The sequence below is a fragment of the Ursus americanus genome, chromosome 30 (genome assembly GCF_024610735.1).
Source record: "Ursus americanus isolate L20-20 chromosome 30, mUrsAme1.1.p, whole genome shotgun sequence".
Taxonomy (NCBI): domain Eukaryota; kingdom Metazoa; phylum Chordata; class Mammalia; order Carnivora; family Ursidae; genus Ursus; species Ursus americanus.
The window spans coordinates 27,745,161-27,761,474 of NC_142156.1; the positions used below are offsets into that span (position 1 = coordinate 27,745,161).

General features: G+C 43.6%; 1 protein-coding gene across 4 annotated transcripts in view; it reads left to right on the forward strand.

Moving 5' to 3' along the window:
• The window catches only part of LDLRAD4 (low density lipoprotein receptor class A domain containing 4), a 417,333-nt gene that overhangs the window by 53,867 nt on the left and 347,152 nt on the right, over window positions 1-16,314 (forward strand). For all 4 annotated transcript variants that reach the window (XM_087857498.1, XM_087857497.1, XM_087857495.1 and 1 more), the window contains exon 2: window positions 6,405-6,495. Coding sequence is in view for 2 of the 4 variants with exons in the window: in XM_087857495.1 (XP_087713621.1) it covers window positions 6,405-6,495 (91 nt within the window). In the remaining 2 variants the exon portion in view is untranslated. The remainder of the gene's footprint in view (window positions 1-6,404; window positions 6,496-16,314) is intronic.

Genomic DNA, 16,314 nt, shown 5'->3' on the forward strand with positions numbered 1-16,314 from the left:
GCCTTTACGGGTCCCGAAGCGTCCCATTTTTAGACTTTACAAGCGCCCTCAGCACTTGTGCGTGCGCGCCTCCCTATGTGCGTCTGCGTGCATATGTGTGCGTGCGCGTGCGCAGAGGCTGTGTCGCCTTACCCGGCAGGAGCCCGGGCTGCCGTATCGATTCTGGTGCTTTTTTTGCAATGCAGGGCTGCCCAAGGGTGGCCTTGTCCTAGTTTCTTCATACATAGTTTTGGCCTTTATAAAGCTTAGCAAAGGGAGCTTCAGAACTTTGCAGTCTGAAGAGCTCAAGCCAAAACGGCAGGGAAGATCGAAAACCTGTCTCTTTAGCCATAGGCAGATGGGCTGTTTTTGCTTTGACCAAAGATTTTCTTGGTTGAAGGGCGAGGCAGGGCGGGAAGAGCCCGTAAAGGTCTGTTGGCCGTCCCGCTGTCGTGTGAGCGCAGCCCTCGAAGCCGTTGCTGTCCTGTGCTGGGCGGGAGGAGGCGTGTGCGGGAGCCCGCCAGCACCGCCTTACTCCAGTTGGATATACCTCCGAGGGGCTTTGGGGACCAGGTCTTTGAGGAGGCTGGCCATTTCAGCTGTGCCCCGGGAAAGGCCCCTCGTCCCGCCCTTTGTGCTCCAGAAGAGATGACTTTCGGGTATGGTCATTGCCGTGCCTTATTTCTTCCTGGTGAGCAGAATGGGACGGTTTCTTTGTTGCGTCTGCTTTGAAGAGGTCCTTTGTTTCTATTTTGGGAACAAATCTCCGTTAGAAGTAAGCCAGGCAGCCGACAGAAGGCAGCTGGCTTCGGGATCCCTCTCCTTAGTCCTGGTCCTGACTGGTTTTGTGTCTGCTGGGAGTTGCCCAAAGCCGCCCTCTTCCTGTGCATTCCTCGATTTTGAAAGGCACCGATGAAGTGGTTGGTGATGCTTTGTTAAGATGGAACTTGTCAAACTCTTGGTCTTGGCTCTGCGGCTGGAACCCGCGCTCATCTTCTTTGCATCTCACCCTGGGCTCTGGGGGGAGGTTGCTGGTGATGCTTCCTGCTGGCCTGACCCTTTCCCAGGTCAGACTCAAGTTAGTTAGAGAGCAGATCCTTGTGCTGGGCACTTCTGCTGCAAAGACACACCTCTGGTCCAGTACTTCTTAGCATAAATTTACTGTGAAATAATTCAGCTCCAGGAGAGAAAGACACCGAAACTAAATTGTACGGCACTTATGGGTTGACTAAGTGGACATACACATTTTATGTCGTGAAAATATACCTGATAAAAAAATTTATGCATCTGGGGTTGAAGTGTAGGTCCATCCTTAAGGAATGCCTCAACATTTCTGAAAAATGATGTAAAGTAGGTATAGTTTTGGGAAAGAGATCTTTGTTTTCTATTTTCCTTGATCTCTTTGTGTAACATTGAAGTATACCTACTTTGTATTTTTTCTCTGGCAACTTATAATTTACACAAAATGGCTCTCTTGTTTCCGGGCATCATTGTGTTTTAAATGGCTCCAGTTTCCAGCTGGAAGCCAGTCCTATTTCAGAGAAAGGAGGCATGTGGCCAGATTTCTTTCTTAACCTTTGTCCGGAATAAATGTCTTCCTTTACCTTAAAGAGAAAGTGAGAATGTTGTGAAGGTTAAGAATAAATGTGTCTCACTTCCCTTACGGTTTTGCAGTCTACTGCCACTCATGTGTCCCCTTCTTGGGGCAAGGGAGGTGACCTCCTTGCTTCATGTTACTTTCCAGGAATGCCTGCAACTCTGCCTCTGAGTCTTGCTGTGCCTCTCACCACCTCATTGTTCCCAAACTGTGGCCACTGAACCTGCAGTGCTGTGTAAACTGCTGGAAACATGTTGGAAACATGGCATGGAAACAGAAGATCGTTTGGGCTGGTGCAGCCACTCTGGAGAACAGTATGGAGGTTCCTCAGAAAGTTAAAAAAAGAACTGCCTTATGACCCAGCAATTGCATTACTAGGTATTTACCCAAAGGATAGAAAAATATAGATTTGGGGGCGCCTGAGTGGCTCAGTCGTTAAGCGTCTGCCTTCGGCTCGGGGCGTGATCCCGGAGTTCTGGAATCGAGCCCCACATCAGGCTCTTCTGCTGGGAGCTTGCTTCTTTCTCTCCCACTCCCCCTGCTTGTGTTCCTTCTCTCGCTGGCTGTCTCTCTCTCTGTTAAATTAATAAATAAAATCTTAAAAAAAAAAAAAGGAAGAAAAATATAGATTTGAAGGGGTATGTGCACCCTGATGTTTATAGCAGCCTTATTAACAATAGCCAAACTGTGGAGAGAGCCCAAATGTCCATCGACTGATGAATGGATAAAGAAGATGTGGTGTGTGTGTGTATACACACACAATAGAATAGTACTCAGCCATCAAAAAGAATGGAATCTTGCCATTTGCAACAACATGGATGGAGCTAGAGTGTATTATGCTAAGTGAAGTAGTCAGAGAAAGAAATATCATATGATCTCACTCATGTGGACTTCAAGAAACAAAATAGGTGAACATATGGCGGGGGGAGGGGGAAGGGAGAGAGGGAAATAAACCATAAGGGACACTTGACCATAGAGAACCAACTGAGGGTTGATGGAGGAAGGTGGGGTGGGGGATGGGCTAGCTGGGTGATGGGTAATAAGGAGGGCACTTTTTGTTATGAACAGTGGGTGTTGTGTGCAAGTGATGAATCCCTGAATTCTACTCCAGAAACCAATATTTCACTGTATGTTAACTAAGTAAAATTTAAATTAAAAAGAAGAAGAAGTAAAAAAAGAAGATGGTTGGGGGCTAGTGAGATCATCATCCCCACAGGACCATACGATTTCACTTTGGAAAACCATGCATGGATTCCTCAAATGCTTCAAGCAGCAGGGGATGGTCTATGTATAAAGAATTCCGCCGGCATCTTCTCTGAGGTCCTAGGCTTAATAATTCTCTCCAGGGTCATTCTCTTGGGTGAACCATTCCACTGAAGGCTTAATTTCCTTTGTGGGGGCATGATATTAATGTTCAGTCTTCTTTCTTTGAAGCACTGGACTTTGTGTTGAGCGTGTTTTGGTTTGGGAAAAGGCATGTACTTCTTAGAACTGAGGGTGGACGCAACTGGGTGGGGTCCATAAACTGGACCTGTTTCTTGTTGTGGGTCATTGGTTATTTTCACATGTAGAGTTGGGCCCAAGAGAGTTAAAATTATGCTGAGAAGAAGAGGTGAATGTATTGAAATTCTCTGCCTCCTATGTCATGGAACTGGTGTGTTTAGTTTTGTTTTTGTTTTTTTTTTTTTTGGCTTGAGTGTGAAAACTGCCTGAGAAGCTCAGCACTAGAGGATAAACCTTGGAGATAATGTTAAGGTTTACTGAGTGATTTATGAGGGAGTGGGAATATATTGTACAATCCTGCATATAGACTTCAGGAGAGTAGGATAGGTTTCTGTAATGAATGAAATTTTTATTTTGTAGTCTCTTAAGTAATTTAACTGATTTGAATGTTTTAAAATATCTTATTTAACCAGTCCTTTGAAAATCTAAAATAGAGCTTTAGTCACAATCTTCTTTGTAATAAAAAACAATTTATCTCTTAAGGATAGCAGAAACTGAATATATTTACATATTCAACTTTTATTTTAAGCAGGGCTTAAGTAAAATCTCGCTTAAGAGAATTAAAAATCATCTGTTTAAAAAGAAAGTCAGGGGGCGCCTGGGTGGCACAGTGGTTAGGCGTCTGCCATCGGCTCGGGGCGTGATCCCGGCGTTGTGGGATCGAGCCCCACATCGGGCTCCTCCGCTGGGAGCCTGCTTCTTCCTCTCCCACTCCCCCTGCCTGTGTTCCCTCTCTCGCTGGCTGTCTCTATCTCTGTCGAATAAATAAAATCTTAAAAAAAAAAAAAAGAAAAAAAAAAAGAAAGTCAGTCTTAAAGCACTTTTGATATAGGTTGTCAGGAAGTTGGATTAGCATTTTGTTTCAGAATTAGAGCTGGGTTATTTGACCTTTACAGGTTTTTTCCATTTTGGTTGGGAATGAATTATTGATATGAATGGGAAATTAAGAACAAGTAACAAATTCTTCCTTTGGAAAATTTCTTAGGGATCTTTTTGTTTTTAACCTTTAGCTATTAGACAGCTAAATGCCAGAAAAGTGGGAAGGATATTTGGCAAAAGTAGTGACTGCTGAGAAACATTTCTAAGTGCTGACTCAAGTTTACAGGTAAAATGAAATAACCAGTACTGGAGAAATTGTGGATTCATCATTTGGGGGTAGAGCATGGGGCTAAGTGCCTTCCACCTAGTTGAAATTAATTTAGAGGTTCTGAGCTCTGTTTTGAAGGTTTGCATAAATCCCATTGCTTTGGCCTTATTGCAGTAAAGTAGAGATTGACAAATCATAACTCTTTTAATTTGGCTTATTTAAAAAAATGTAAGGGCCTCCCATGTGCCATGTACTCTGCAGAGTCTAAGGCGATGTCAGGGTGATGGTGATGTGGTTCTTTCCCAGGAGCTCATAGTCAAGTAGGAGAAACGAATTTTCACTTATTGATGGATGAGGCAGATAGGAAGGACTGTTCTATTGTACCAATTATGTATGCATATAATATATACATATGTATTTTATACATCCCTATACTTAATTACTAAGCTAAGTTTATTTTTTGTTGCTGAGTAACAAATTGCCAGAACCTTAGTAGCTTAAACCAACACCCATAAATTACTTCACAGTTTCTATGGGTCAGGAGTCTGGGCATGGCTCAACTGGTTCTTGGCTCAGGATCTCAGAAGTTGGCAGTCACGGTGTGGTCTCGGCTGTGTTCTCATCTGGAGGTATGAGTGGGAAGAATCCACTTCTAAGATCATTTAAGTTGTTGGCAGAATTCATTTCCTTGTAGCTATAGGACCGATGTTCCTGTTTCCTTGCTGGATGTCAGCTGGGGGCCTCTCAGCTCCAGGAGGCCCCTGCAGTTCTTGCTGTGTGGCCTCCTCACAGTCCTTGTCGCCATATAGCAGCTTCCTTCTTCAGAGATAAAAAGGGGGTCTGTCACTCTCTAGTCGGCTGAGATGGAGTCTTGTATAGCATTGCCTGATCAAGGGGATGACATCTCATTACTTCTGCCACATTCTGTCGGCTAGAGGCAAGTCACAGGTTCTGCCTGCCCTCAAGAGTAATTTTGCCCACCACAGTACATTTCTAGTATTCCACTGACGTTTTTTCCAATTAAGTCTGAACATTTGAATCCTAGGAAGACTGATGAGAGCAATCCCAGCTGAGGAATGAAAACTACTGTTTAGAAAACCAAAGGTGGATTGTTTTATTCTCTTAGTAGATAGTAAACAGGAGAAAGTAATGTTTGTGGGTTCATAGTATTGATACTAAGGAGTTACATACAAACAGCAAGGTGTTTGGCTCGTGTGTTCAGGGTGGACCTTCCCAGGAATCCACAGGATACTCTGGCTAGACACAGTCATTTTTTATCTGGATGTCTTAGCCTTGGCTGATCACTCAGGAGTGACATATGGTAGGAACACACTTTCAGGGACAAGTCTCCTGGAGAGTACATTACAGCACACGAGCTAGACAGATGGTGGCTTATTCAACCTTGGACAGGAGTGTAATCCTACACATTGGCAGGCTGGGTGCCGAGAAGTGCTTGTGGTATCTGAAGCAGAGTTGACTGAGTCTACCTGAAACTGCTTTGTAGGGCGCAAGGTCGTCACCTGACGTGACCTGGAATGGTGTGATGCATACAGAGCATACACATCAGGGTGGGATGAGAATGATCATGGCAGGTTGTGTGAACTGGACCCGGACAAAGTCCGGAGCACCAAACTGGAGGATGTCCTACAACAGGGTGAAGGGCAGGTGTAAAGACAGCCGTGCAGACAGAACCATGAATGTTCCCCCAAGGGTCTTCACTAAGCAGGGCTCCGTGTTGCTCCCACAAAATTGAACACATTTCATGGGAGGAAAAAGGTGCCACTGGGCCTGCCTCTCTTTACAGTGAAGGATTGCGTGGATCCGTGTGCTCACAAGATAATTCAGACTGTTATGATGTAAAAAACCCCAAGTCCAATAAGGACATTGTTCATGATTTATTCTTGGGCCCTCATTGAAGAAAGGGTTTGTGTGTTTAGAGGAATAAGTTGTGTCTCTTTTGCTTGGAAGATGAGAACAGGGTGCCCCTTGTGGCTGCTGGAGAACCGATAGGGAGATTTTGTCCCTACCTCAGTGTACCTTATCTCAGATTCTTTGCTATAATTCTCTCTTCCTTTATTATTTGATGTTTATCTTTGTGTTCTTATTTTGTTCATTTTGGTATTTGTGGCTTTTATTGTGGTAGTCCTCAACTATTTTTTGGAATTCGGGGAAAGGGAGGGTGGTGCATTAAGAGAACCCAAGAAATGGTTTGCTGAAATTCTTTATTTTTCATTTTAGCAGTTCAGGCTCTATATTTGTAACATCACACCGTTGTCTCCTGATTGGACCATTTTCAAGAACTCACCTCAGTTTTCATACAGCTTAAAAGGTGAGTAAAACTTAAGACTCTTCTCTCTGATAATGTTTGTGAAGCAGAGCTTGTCACGGCACTGTTACGAGATGCTTTACCTCTCAAGAAAGTCATGCCATTTCTAGGCACGAAAACGATCTTACTAATTTAGCTTTTTCTGATCAGAGGAAAGTTGCATATCAGATTAAATTGTGACTTTTCTTTTTAAATGCACCTTGAACTGTGAATGTATATAGAATACGTATTTCTAGATTTACTGAAAAAAAAAAAATGATCCTACTCTTCAACTTATATTTGTTGCTGAGCCTGAGCATTGAATGTCCAGATACTTAAAAACATTGAAGATCAGTGGGAAATGGGATTCTTTATTTGTCATTCTAAATTCTGTGTTTTGGTTTCCTACTTTATAAAATGGGGATAATAATGGGATTGCCATGAGAAATAAAGGGGCCATTATACTTAATACAGCATCCGGCATATAGCATACACTAAATAAATACTGGTTCCTTTCTCTTTCTTAGCTGTTGTAACATCAGGTGGTCAGGTTTTTCTTTCTCTGTATTGGTAGCACGTGTGGTTTGTTATTGTGAAGAGGGGGCTGACTTCCTAATTTACTGCATTTGGTTTTACATTTGTGTGTCTGTGTGTTTCTGTTTTGGTGAGTAGGTGTAAGTGGCTGGGCATTGGGTTTTCTGGAAGTAGAAGCTTTGGTGACACCTATGTATTTTGGTCATCTCTGGACATCCTCAGACCCAAAGAGTGAATCAGAGCCAGCCTTTGGGGGGGGTGGGGGGGCAGTCATTGAAGGTGCTGGGAGGGTACCAGGAGCATCCTACCCTGCCTCAGCTTGCCCGCCACCAGCTTTTCACTTTAGGCGTACCTCTTCACCTCTCAGTGCCTCTATTTTGTCAACTCAGTTGATTTTAATGATTCTCGTTCTGCCTAACTGTCAGTCTATGGGGAACATTAAATGAAAAAATACATGAGAGTCTTCAGGAAAGTAAGAAAGTCTATAAAATATAAAGTACAACTTTTCCCTAAATTTTAATGTGCCAGGTATGACTCATTGTTTATTCCAAGTTTTTTACTAGATCGTAAGCTTTATAAGGGCAAGAATCTCCCTCTTTCCCTCCTGCTGTTTTTTTCCCCCAGGACCTCAAGCAGTGCCTGGTATAAAGCAGGAGTTCAGTAAAACTTTTGTCAAATGAAATGAATTGATGAAGATTCCCACCCTGGATACTCTCTCAGAGCATATCCAAGCTCTTTATTTATGGTTGCAGTTGAAAGTAGATGAGGCAGTTGGAATGATTTAATGTGCTTCCTCACTGAGGCACACAGACCCCTGAATTTAAATGGACTTTTCACAGTTTGGAACCTTCCCAAAATTGTAGGTGCTACAAAGCATGCAGTATTTAACAAACCACACACACTCTGAGTCCATGTTGGCTACAATTGCTCTCTGTTGTTGAGTGAATGCAGTTCATATGTGTTTCTTTCCTGAGTCGGGCACTTAACCGACTGAGCCACCCAGGCTCCCCTTACTTGGTGAGTGTTGATGAGTTGTGCTGTTTTTCTTCCATGATTTGGCGTGCCCACCACCAGCTTAAGGTGGGAGGCAACAACTCATCTCTACCAGAGCCGAAGAGAGTGTGGGCACAGTTTAGTTACTCTTTCATCATCTCAGATACAGTCCTCTTTAACCTTACCCACCAAAAACTAAAGCTATCTTCAAATAGAATTTTACAGGATAACTGAAATACCACTGGGCTATGCTCCTAAGGACTGTGCAGCTTGACTTACAGAATTTCGACAAAAGTAGAAATATACTTGCAAATTACATAAGAACCTGATTTCCCACCATACATGGGGTTACCTCATTCTGTCATTTATTTTAAGTAACTTTCAAAATTGGTAATGACAGTCTTTTTTTGACTACATTACTGTAGATGGATTTTAAATTAAATACAAGGCTATGTTGCGCCCTATGAACATTGGAATGGTTAAGGAACAGATCCCTGTGTGCAGACCTGCGTGTTGGTTTGTGCATCTCGGGTCATTTTCAAGCACCATACTTGGATTCTGAGGTGTTGCAAGAACTTTCACGCCTCTAAAATAGGTTCTTACAGCTGACTGTCCTGGAATTTATATTTGCTGTGTTACTTGTAAAATTCCGTCTCTCAAAGCTCACAGCTGGACCGTGAGACATTCCTAAGTGCTGATAAGATGGACAGGTGGCATTACAACTCTGCTCCAACTGCTTGGCTAGGAAAGCCCAAGGAGGTCTGGATTTTTGCACTAACTGCAGAATGTGCCTGTCTTACTGTATAGTGGATTTTTTTGGATTTGGTTCTAAAATGGGGTTGGGTCTCCATGTTTAGGTTGTTATTAAATGTATTTTAAAATTTAAAATTGTAAGCTCCTCGATAAATTTGAAGACAGATACCTCTTGGCTGTATCACATTTGTAAGGTGTAGTTGGAAACATGGCCTTTGGCTCAAATTCTATCCGTGCCACTTTCCTTCACCATTTTACTCTGACAAGTCCTAAGCCTCTCTGAGTCCCAGCTTTTCTCATCTTTAAATGGGATAATATTTATCTTGTGGAATTATTGTGAAGATGCCTAATTCAGCATTCATGCACAGTAGGAGTTCAATAAAATGTCAGTTATTTGCCATCCAAATGCTAGTTCTTATCCAAGGACCATGTGCTGTCTGGCAGGATCAGAGGAAAAGAGGGAGCAGAGGCATGGATTTCTCTGTCCTCTTTCAGGGTGAAGGAGGTTTGCTGAGGAGTTTCATGAGGCATCTTCTTGCTGGAGCCTGGTGTGATGGAATGCTGGTACTGGTGACTTGACTGAGCACAATGCCTCTAGGATGTAGGTGAAGAAATCATTCATTCAGGCTTTTCACACCATTTCCCGTCCTTGTCGTGAGAGAAAGAAACCTCAGACTTAGATCTGGTTGGCTCTCAGCACAGATAAGAAAGGTTCAGATGGGGAAAATCCCACCTTCCTTTTGGTTTCCTTTAAGGTCCTTAAAGGATCTGAAGGAGATGGTGAGGAATAAGGAGCAGTGTGAAAGTCTTCTGGTATAAGACCTGTGGTCCCAGTGGGAAGATGCTCCAGCATTGAAAAATAACCTTAGGGGTGCCTAGGTGGCTCAGTCGGTTAAGCGTCTGCCTTCAGCTCAGGTCATGATCTCAGGGTCCTGGGATCAAGCCCTGCATCCAGCTCTCTGCTCAGTGGAGAGCCTGCTTGCCCCTCCCCCTCTGCTGCTCCCCCTGCTTGTGCTCTCTCTCTCTGACAAATAAATGAATAAAATATATATATAAAAAAAACAACTTTATTTATTTATTTATTTTTTAAAAAGATTTTATTTATTTATTTGACAGAGATAGAGACAGCCAGCGAGAGAGGGAACACAAGCAGGGGGAGCGGGAGAGGAAGAAGCAGGCTCATAGCGGAGGAGCCTGATGTGGGGCTCAATCCCATAACGCCGGGATCACGCCCTGAGCTGAAGGCAGACGCTTAACCGCTGTGCCACCCAGGCGCCCCCCCAAAAAAAACAACTTTAGATGGTAGCCATACATCCCTGACCTGAACTTCCTGGCTTTGTGTTAAATTTAAACTTTTAAGGAAACTCAACGAGGATCAGTAGTGCTGGGAGAAGGGACACCTTTGAGTGTAGGTTCCTGCTTTCTATACTGGTAAATAAAGCAAGGCTTATTTTCTCCAGATGTTTCCTTGGCATGTGTAATAAAATAGATTAAACTGTGAAAATGTGATCAAACAAAAACATTTGGAGCTATGGTATAAATGACCATATTGTGCTGGAGTTTCCCTAACTTGAAGGAGGATTAAACTCTGCTTTACAATTAGGTTAGGATCATTCGGAGGCAGCACTAAAACTTCTTGTCTGTGTGAGAAGCCGGACAGTGGTGGGTTGGTGCCTCTCTGGCCTTCGAGTTTGTCTTTAGAGAAGTGACACCAAAGTTCCCATGGGGAGGAGTCCCGGAACAGATCCCGGGTTGACCAGTTCTGGGTTGCCCCTTGGCTTCTGAAAGAGTTTTTGGGTTCTCGAGGCCTCATTCAGGCCCTCCTGCTTCCCATTTCCTCTCTCTCCTTTTCTTCCCCCTGCCCTCCTGTCTACCTCATGTATACACAGTGTCAGGGGACCAAGATCTGAAGTCCATCTCACGGCTTTCCCCTCATTCTCTAAGGTTAAGAAGAGCAAAAGAAAAAATCAAAACTCTGCAAGGGCATCAGGGAGGCTTTGTGCTCTGTTTGAATTAGGAGAAGTCGGCAATGTGAAGAGAAAGTTCAGCAAGCAGGAGCACCGCTTTTAGAGACCAGAAAGAGAAACTGGTTAGCTCTCTTATTTCTGTCTATGGCCTGGGAACTTGGGAATTTTCTTTTCCTATTTGTTGGATTGTGTCCTTCTATTATTAGACTGTATTATTTTCTTAAAGTAGACTCAATCAGAGCTGTATCAGAAAAATACCTTGTCATTTTGCTTTAAAATCAAACATGCTAGGAACTTCGTCAGTCCGTGCCTAGCACGGTAGTGTCAAACTGCTAAAAAGCTAGCAAATTTTCCACCTAAAATTTTTGTGGGGGAGGTAAGGGTAGGGGGCGTGGGGAAGTGTATAAAAATAAACCTTTCAGAGATTCTGGGTTGCTTGGTGGCATGTGTATTTTTCCATGGTGAGGGAGGTTAGAAATAGCATTGCTTTTTATGGGCGTCTCAGCAGCAGCTCAGAAATTTGGCTTTGCAGGCTCAGTCTATGTGTGGGTGAGGCAGCTTCTGCAGCCTGTGGGGTGGGGGGCAGTGCCTGGCAGCATGCTCTGGCGCTGTCATTGTCTGTCTTCCTGCCTCCCCAACCCCCGCTTGGTGTCACCCGGATGAATAGCACTCAAGTGTAAAATGTGCTTACCAAGGTCAGGTTCTTGTGATGACTTGCCGGTGGCAACTGATGCCAATTGTAACAGACTGAGTCTCAGCGGTCCCCACAAAGTCACATTGGTACATGTGTGAGGGCAATCACTGGGAGCAGGTATCATAATCTGGGAGGGAGTCGTCCTTCAGGGCTGCTGTGTGTCAGACTGACTGAACCTCTTGAGCTTCCGTGAGATGACCTCCCCTCAGAGTTTTGGTATCAGTGAGGTTGCTAGGCCACCCCATCAAAAGGAGTCCTTATGGATTCTTGAAATTTGTTAGTTACATAATTTTCACAAGTAGCGGTAGGTTGCCAAGCGTTTCTCAGATTCAATGTAGAAAGGAGATGGGAGGAAGAGCCACTGGGACAGAGGTTTTTAATCTCCAGGGGACCCAGGACATATGTGAATCCTTGAAATTGTGCCTGTTCCTGCAGAGAAAGCCAGAGGGCTTTGATGGGATTCTCGGTAAGATTTTGACCTCCAAAAAGGTTAGAGCATTTGCAGTAGAGCATAGATGTGAGGTTCATTTAACTTGGAAAAATCATTTTGGAAATGTAACGAGTATGGGCAGAGGAAGATGTTGACAGGAATAAAGAGGACAGGCAGAGGAAGGAGAGGGACCCAGTCATAAACTGTTGAACCTAACAACACAAAAGAGGACGGCTGGAGGTTTCCATTGGGGTTTTGCTTCGTAGGCTTTTTTCTTGAACTTCATGTGATATTTGTTTTTGTGTCAGAGATGATTTCTGCTGAAGGCTGTTTGGCAATGCTTGGTTACCTTTGCGAGCTCAGCGCTCAAGAGAGGTGCTTGCTGCTCACAGGATGTCTGGGGTCTGTATGGCTTCAGCCCGACATTTAATGGTTTTTCCCTCTTTTCCTGGGATCTCCTTTGCCATCGTTCTCCACATTTTCTACACCTAGAGATACGATAGGGAAGTCGGGACTCACTTGTTCAGAGGTGGTGGAGGAAATGTTAGGCCATGCGAGTGCTTCACGTCAGCTTCCACAGCAGGTGGTGGGCTTTGGGGCTGCTCATACATGCTCTGCTAGAGTACCTTCAGTCTAACTGGGCCAGTCATATTTGGGAGACGAGGTTGCTGAGTAAGTGTAGAGATACTTTACAAATACAGAGCGTTACAGCTGCCAGTGATCATGTGGGAGAGAGTGCCAGGACAGGTATACTGCCTGGGCTACGCGTTCCACCTAGGAACAGGAGTTGTTCTATTGAATTCACAGACACGGCTATGGGAGCAGGGAAACCATGGTATCGGTGGGCTTGTCAGTTACAACGGTCACTTCTCTGTCTTCCAGTGCTTTGGAAATGGGGCATTTTGGGCAGGGAAGTAAACACCCTCTGACCTGAGTCTGTATTTTAACTTTTTAAAAGTTCCTAGGTTACTACCTGTTACATAGGTTCTGTTCTGTTCTCATATTTTTCCCGTGCTGTTATATTCCAAGAATATAAAGCCTGGGCTTTCTTTACTTCTAGACTTGGGTTGAGCCGCATTTACCCAGTACAGTGGCTGGGCAGGGAGTTCTACTTCCTATGGTGTTTAGTCTGGCAACTGCCACATGTGAGACATAAAAATAAGAAAATTGCCCTGAGATTCTTGGATCATTTGAGAAAGAGTTGTTTCATGGGGCCAGGTGGGTTTGTGAAATATTTTTTAGTGCTTTGTAAGATATAATGGTGCTTTTGAGTCATTATTAAAAGAAATTGTTACCATTTAGGATTGTGATATTTAAGTTAGGATTTAGGTTAGTTACCTTTTTTTTTTTTTAAAGACTTTATTTATTTATTTGACACAGAGAGAGAGAGACAGCCAGCGAGAGAGGGAACACAAGCAAGGAGAATGGGAGAGGAAGAAGCAGGTTCCCAGTGGAGGAGCCCGATGCAGGGCTCGATCCCAGGGCTCTGGGATCACGCCCTGAGCCGAGGGCAGACGCTTAACAACTGAGCCACCCAGGCGCCCCAGTTACCTATTTTTTTATTTTTAATTCGTTCCCAAACTTCTGCTCCTCCTTTTTTTTTTTTTTTTAAAAGTAGGCTCCACACTCAGTGTGGAGCCCAAAATGGGGCTTGAACTCTTGACCCTGAGATCAAGACCTGAGCTGAGATCAAGAGTTGGATGTTTAACCAGCTGAGCCACCCAGGTGCTCCTTTTTTTTTTTTTTTTTTAAATTGTGGTAACATATAAGTAAGATGGAGAACTTGGAACCCTGTGCATAGCTGGTGGGAATGAAAAGTGGTACAGCTGCTATGGAAAACACTGTGTCGTAACCATTTTAAGTGTATAGTTCAGTGGCATTACATACATTTTTGTTCTGAACCATCATCACCATCCACCCCTAGAACTATTTTCATCTTGAAAAACTTAGAACGCTGTACGCATTAAACACTAACTCCCCATTCCTCCTGCTTCCTGCCCCTGGCAACCATCATTCTCCCGTGTCTATGAACTTGACTAGTCAAATTCCTCATATGAATGGCATCATACAGTATTTGGTTTTGTGACTGGCTTATTTCATTAACATGGTGTTCTCAGGGTTCATCCATGTTGTAGCATGTATCATAGTTTTCTTCCTCTTTTAAGGCTGGTAATATTACATTGTATGGGTACACCACATTTTGTTTATCCATTTGTCCATTGTCGGACCCTTGGCTTGCTTCTACCTTTTGGCTATTGTGAGTAATGCTGAGATTGTGAATATTATGAATATTGTGAGATATATGGGCCATATATCTCTTTGAATCCCTGCTTACAGTTCTTTTGCATATCCTCATTTTTTAAAAAGAGTAGAACTTCCAAAACTTATTATTTTCTCCCCCAAAGCTTGTTTTTAAAAGCACATTCTCAAGACACTATTAGGAATCTAAGAGAGGGGCTCCCGGATGGCTCAGTCGGTTGAGTGTCTGCCTTCAGCTCAGATCATGATCTCAGGGTCCTGGGATTGAGCCTCCTGTCAGGCTCCCTGCTCAGCAGGAAGCCTGCTTCTCCCTCTCTCCCTGTGCCCCTCCCCCTGCCCATGCTCTCGGTCTCTGTCTTTCTCTCTCTTTCAAATAAATAAATAAAATCTTAAAAAAAAAAAAAAAAAGGAATCCAAAAGAAAGGCACATTGAAGTATGTAGGTGATCTACTTGAAATACAAGATTTACAAATATAAACTAATTAAAGGAAAATAAAAGAATAAAATTGAGAACTGTACCTTATTATAGATAATAAATGTTATTAGAGGCCAGTGAGCCTCTAGTACTTGTTTCTGAGTAAGGCATCATTCTTTAGACAAGACTCTGGGTAGGGCCAGATAACCAACTTCCAGGAACAACCCAGTTAGGCTACAAATTGTTCTTGTGTTGTCAGGACTGCTGATAGGGGAAATTGTCAGGAAATGTGAAGAAATGGAAAAACGGGAACATTTCTAGTCAGATTCTTGTTTTTCTTTTTTTTTTTTTTTTTTTAGATTTTATTTATTTATTTATTCGACAGAGAGAGACAGCCAGGGAGAGAGGGAACACAAGCAGGGGGAGTGGGAGAGGAAGAAGCAGGCTCATAGCGGAAGAGCCTGATGTGGGACTCGATCCCGTAACGCCGGGATCACGCCCTGAGCCGAAGGCAGACGCTTAACCGCTGTGCCACCCAGGCGCCCCAGATTCTTGTTTTTCATGAATGTTGGAAAAATAATTAAATTGTGACCTCTTAAGGATAATAATACATTATTTTATGGTAAGAATTCCTCCAAGTTTTTATTAGAATGACTTGTAACAATCATATGTAATAGGAAGGTTTTCATGTTAGGTTTACAGTGTCAGTTCATTGCCATGCCTTCTGTGTGGTATGGCAGCTTGTAAGTGCAGACTCACCCTTAGGAACCTACCACTTACTCTGCCCCCATTTTCTTTAGTGTGTGAAATGTCCCATCAAATCAAGAAATAAAACTAATACATGAGAGTGGGAAGAAGCTCATCTTAATCTGGGCAAACTTTGGCTTTCAAAAGTATGAAGTTTGGGGCGCCTGGGTAGCGCAGTTGTTAGGCGTCTGCCTTAGGCTCAGGGCGTGATCCCGGCGTTCCGGGATCAAGTCCCACATCAGGCTCCTCCGCTATGAGTCTGCTTCTTCCTCTCCCACTCCCCCTGCCTGTGTTCCCTCTCTCGCTGGCTGTCTCTCTGTCATGTAAATAAATAAAAAATCTTAAAAAAAAAAACAACACAAAAGTATGAAGTTTATAAGTCACTAAGACAAAGAAGTTGTTGGAAGAGGAGCAGTGGGAAAATAATCAGCTGTTTGTGATAAAATTTATCTTTAACACACATTTACAGAGCTGGGCACTCTGAGGAGGACTTGGGCACAAAGATGAATGGGAAGCAGGTCCTGCCTTACAGAGGGACACATGATCTAATGGAGGAGATCCACAGTATGTCCTTAGTCATAGTCCCTGGTGACATGTCCTCAGCACATTGTGCTGAGGGGACCCAGGGCAGAGATATCTTGTATACCTGTCTAGGAAAGTTTGTTGGTACACTCAAAGAGGTGGTGACATTTAAAGTGGGTCTTAAACCATGAACAGTAGTTTTCCGGGTGGACAAATGTAAGGTGAGAGGCATTCTGAGCACTGGGGAAGTCTCACACAAATGCATGGTTGTGGGGAAATTAACAGTGTGTCAGGAGAGTAGAAATGTGGCTAGGATGTAGCGTGCTTGAGAAGGAAGGCAAGAGATAGAGATAGGTTGGAAACCAGACCATGAAGTATTTGAATGTGGTGCATGGATTATCCTGTAGTGTGGGGAACCCCATTTTGGGCTTTTCAGGGAAGATGATGACACTAGATATGTGTTTAGGGAAGTCGAGTCTGGTGGAGTGGGTAGGAGTGAATGGAGGGGAGAGACAGAAGCTAAGATCAG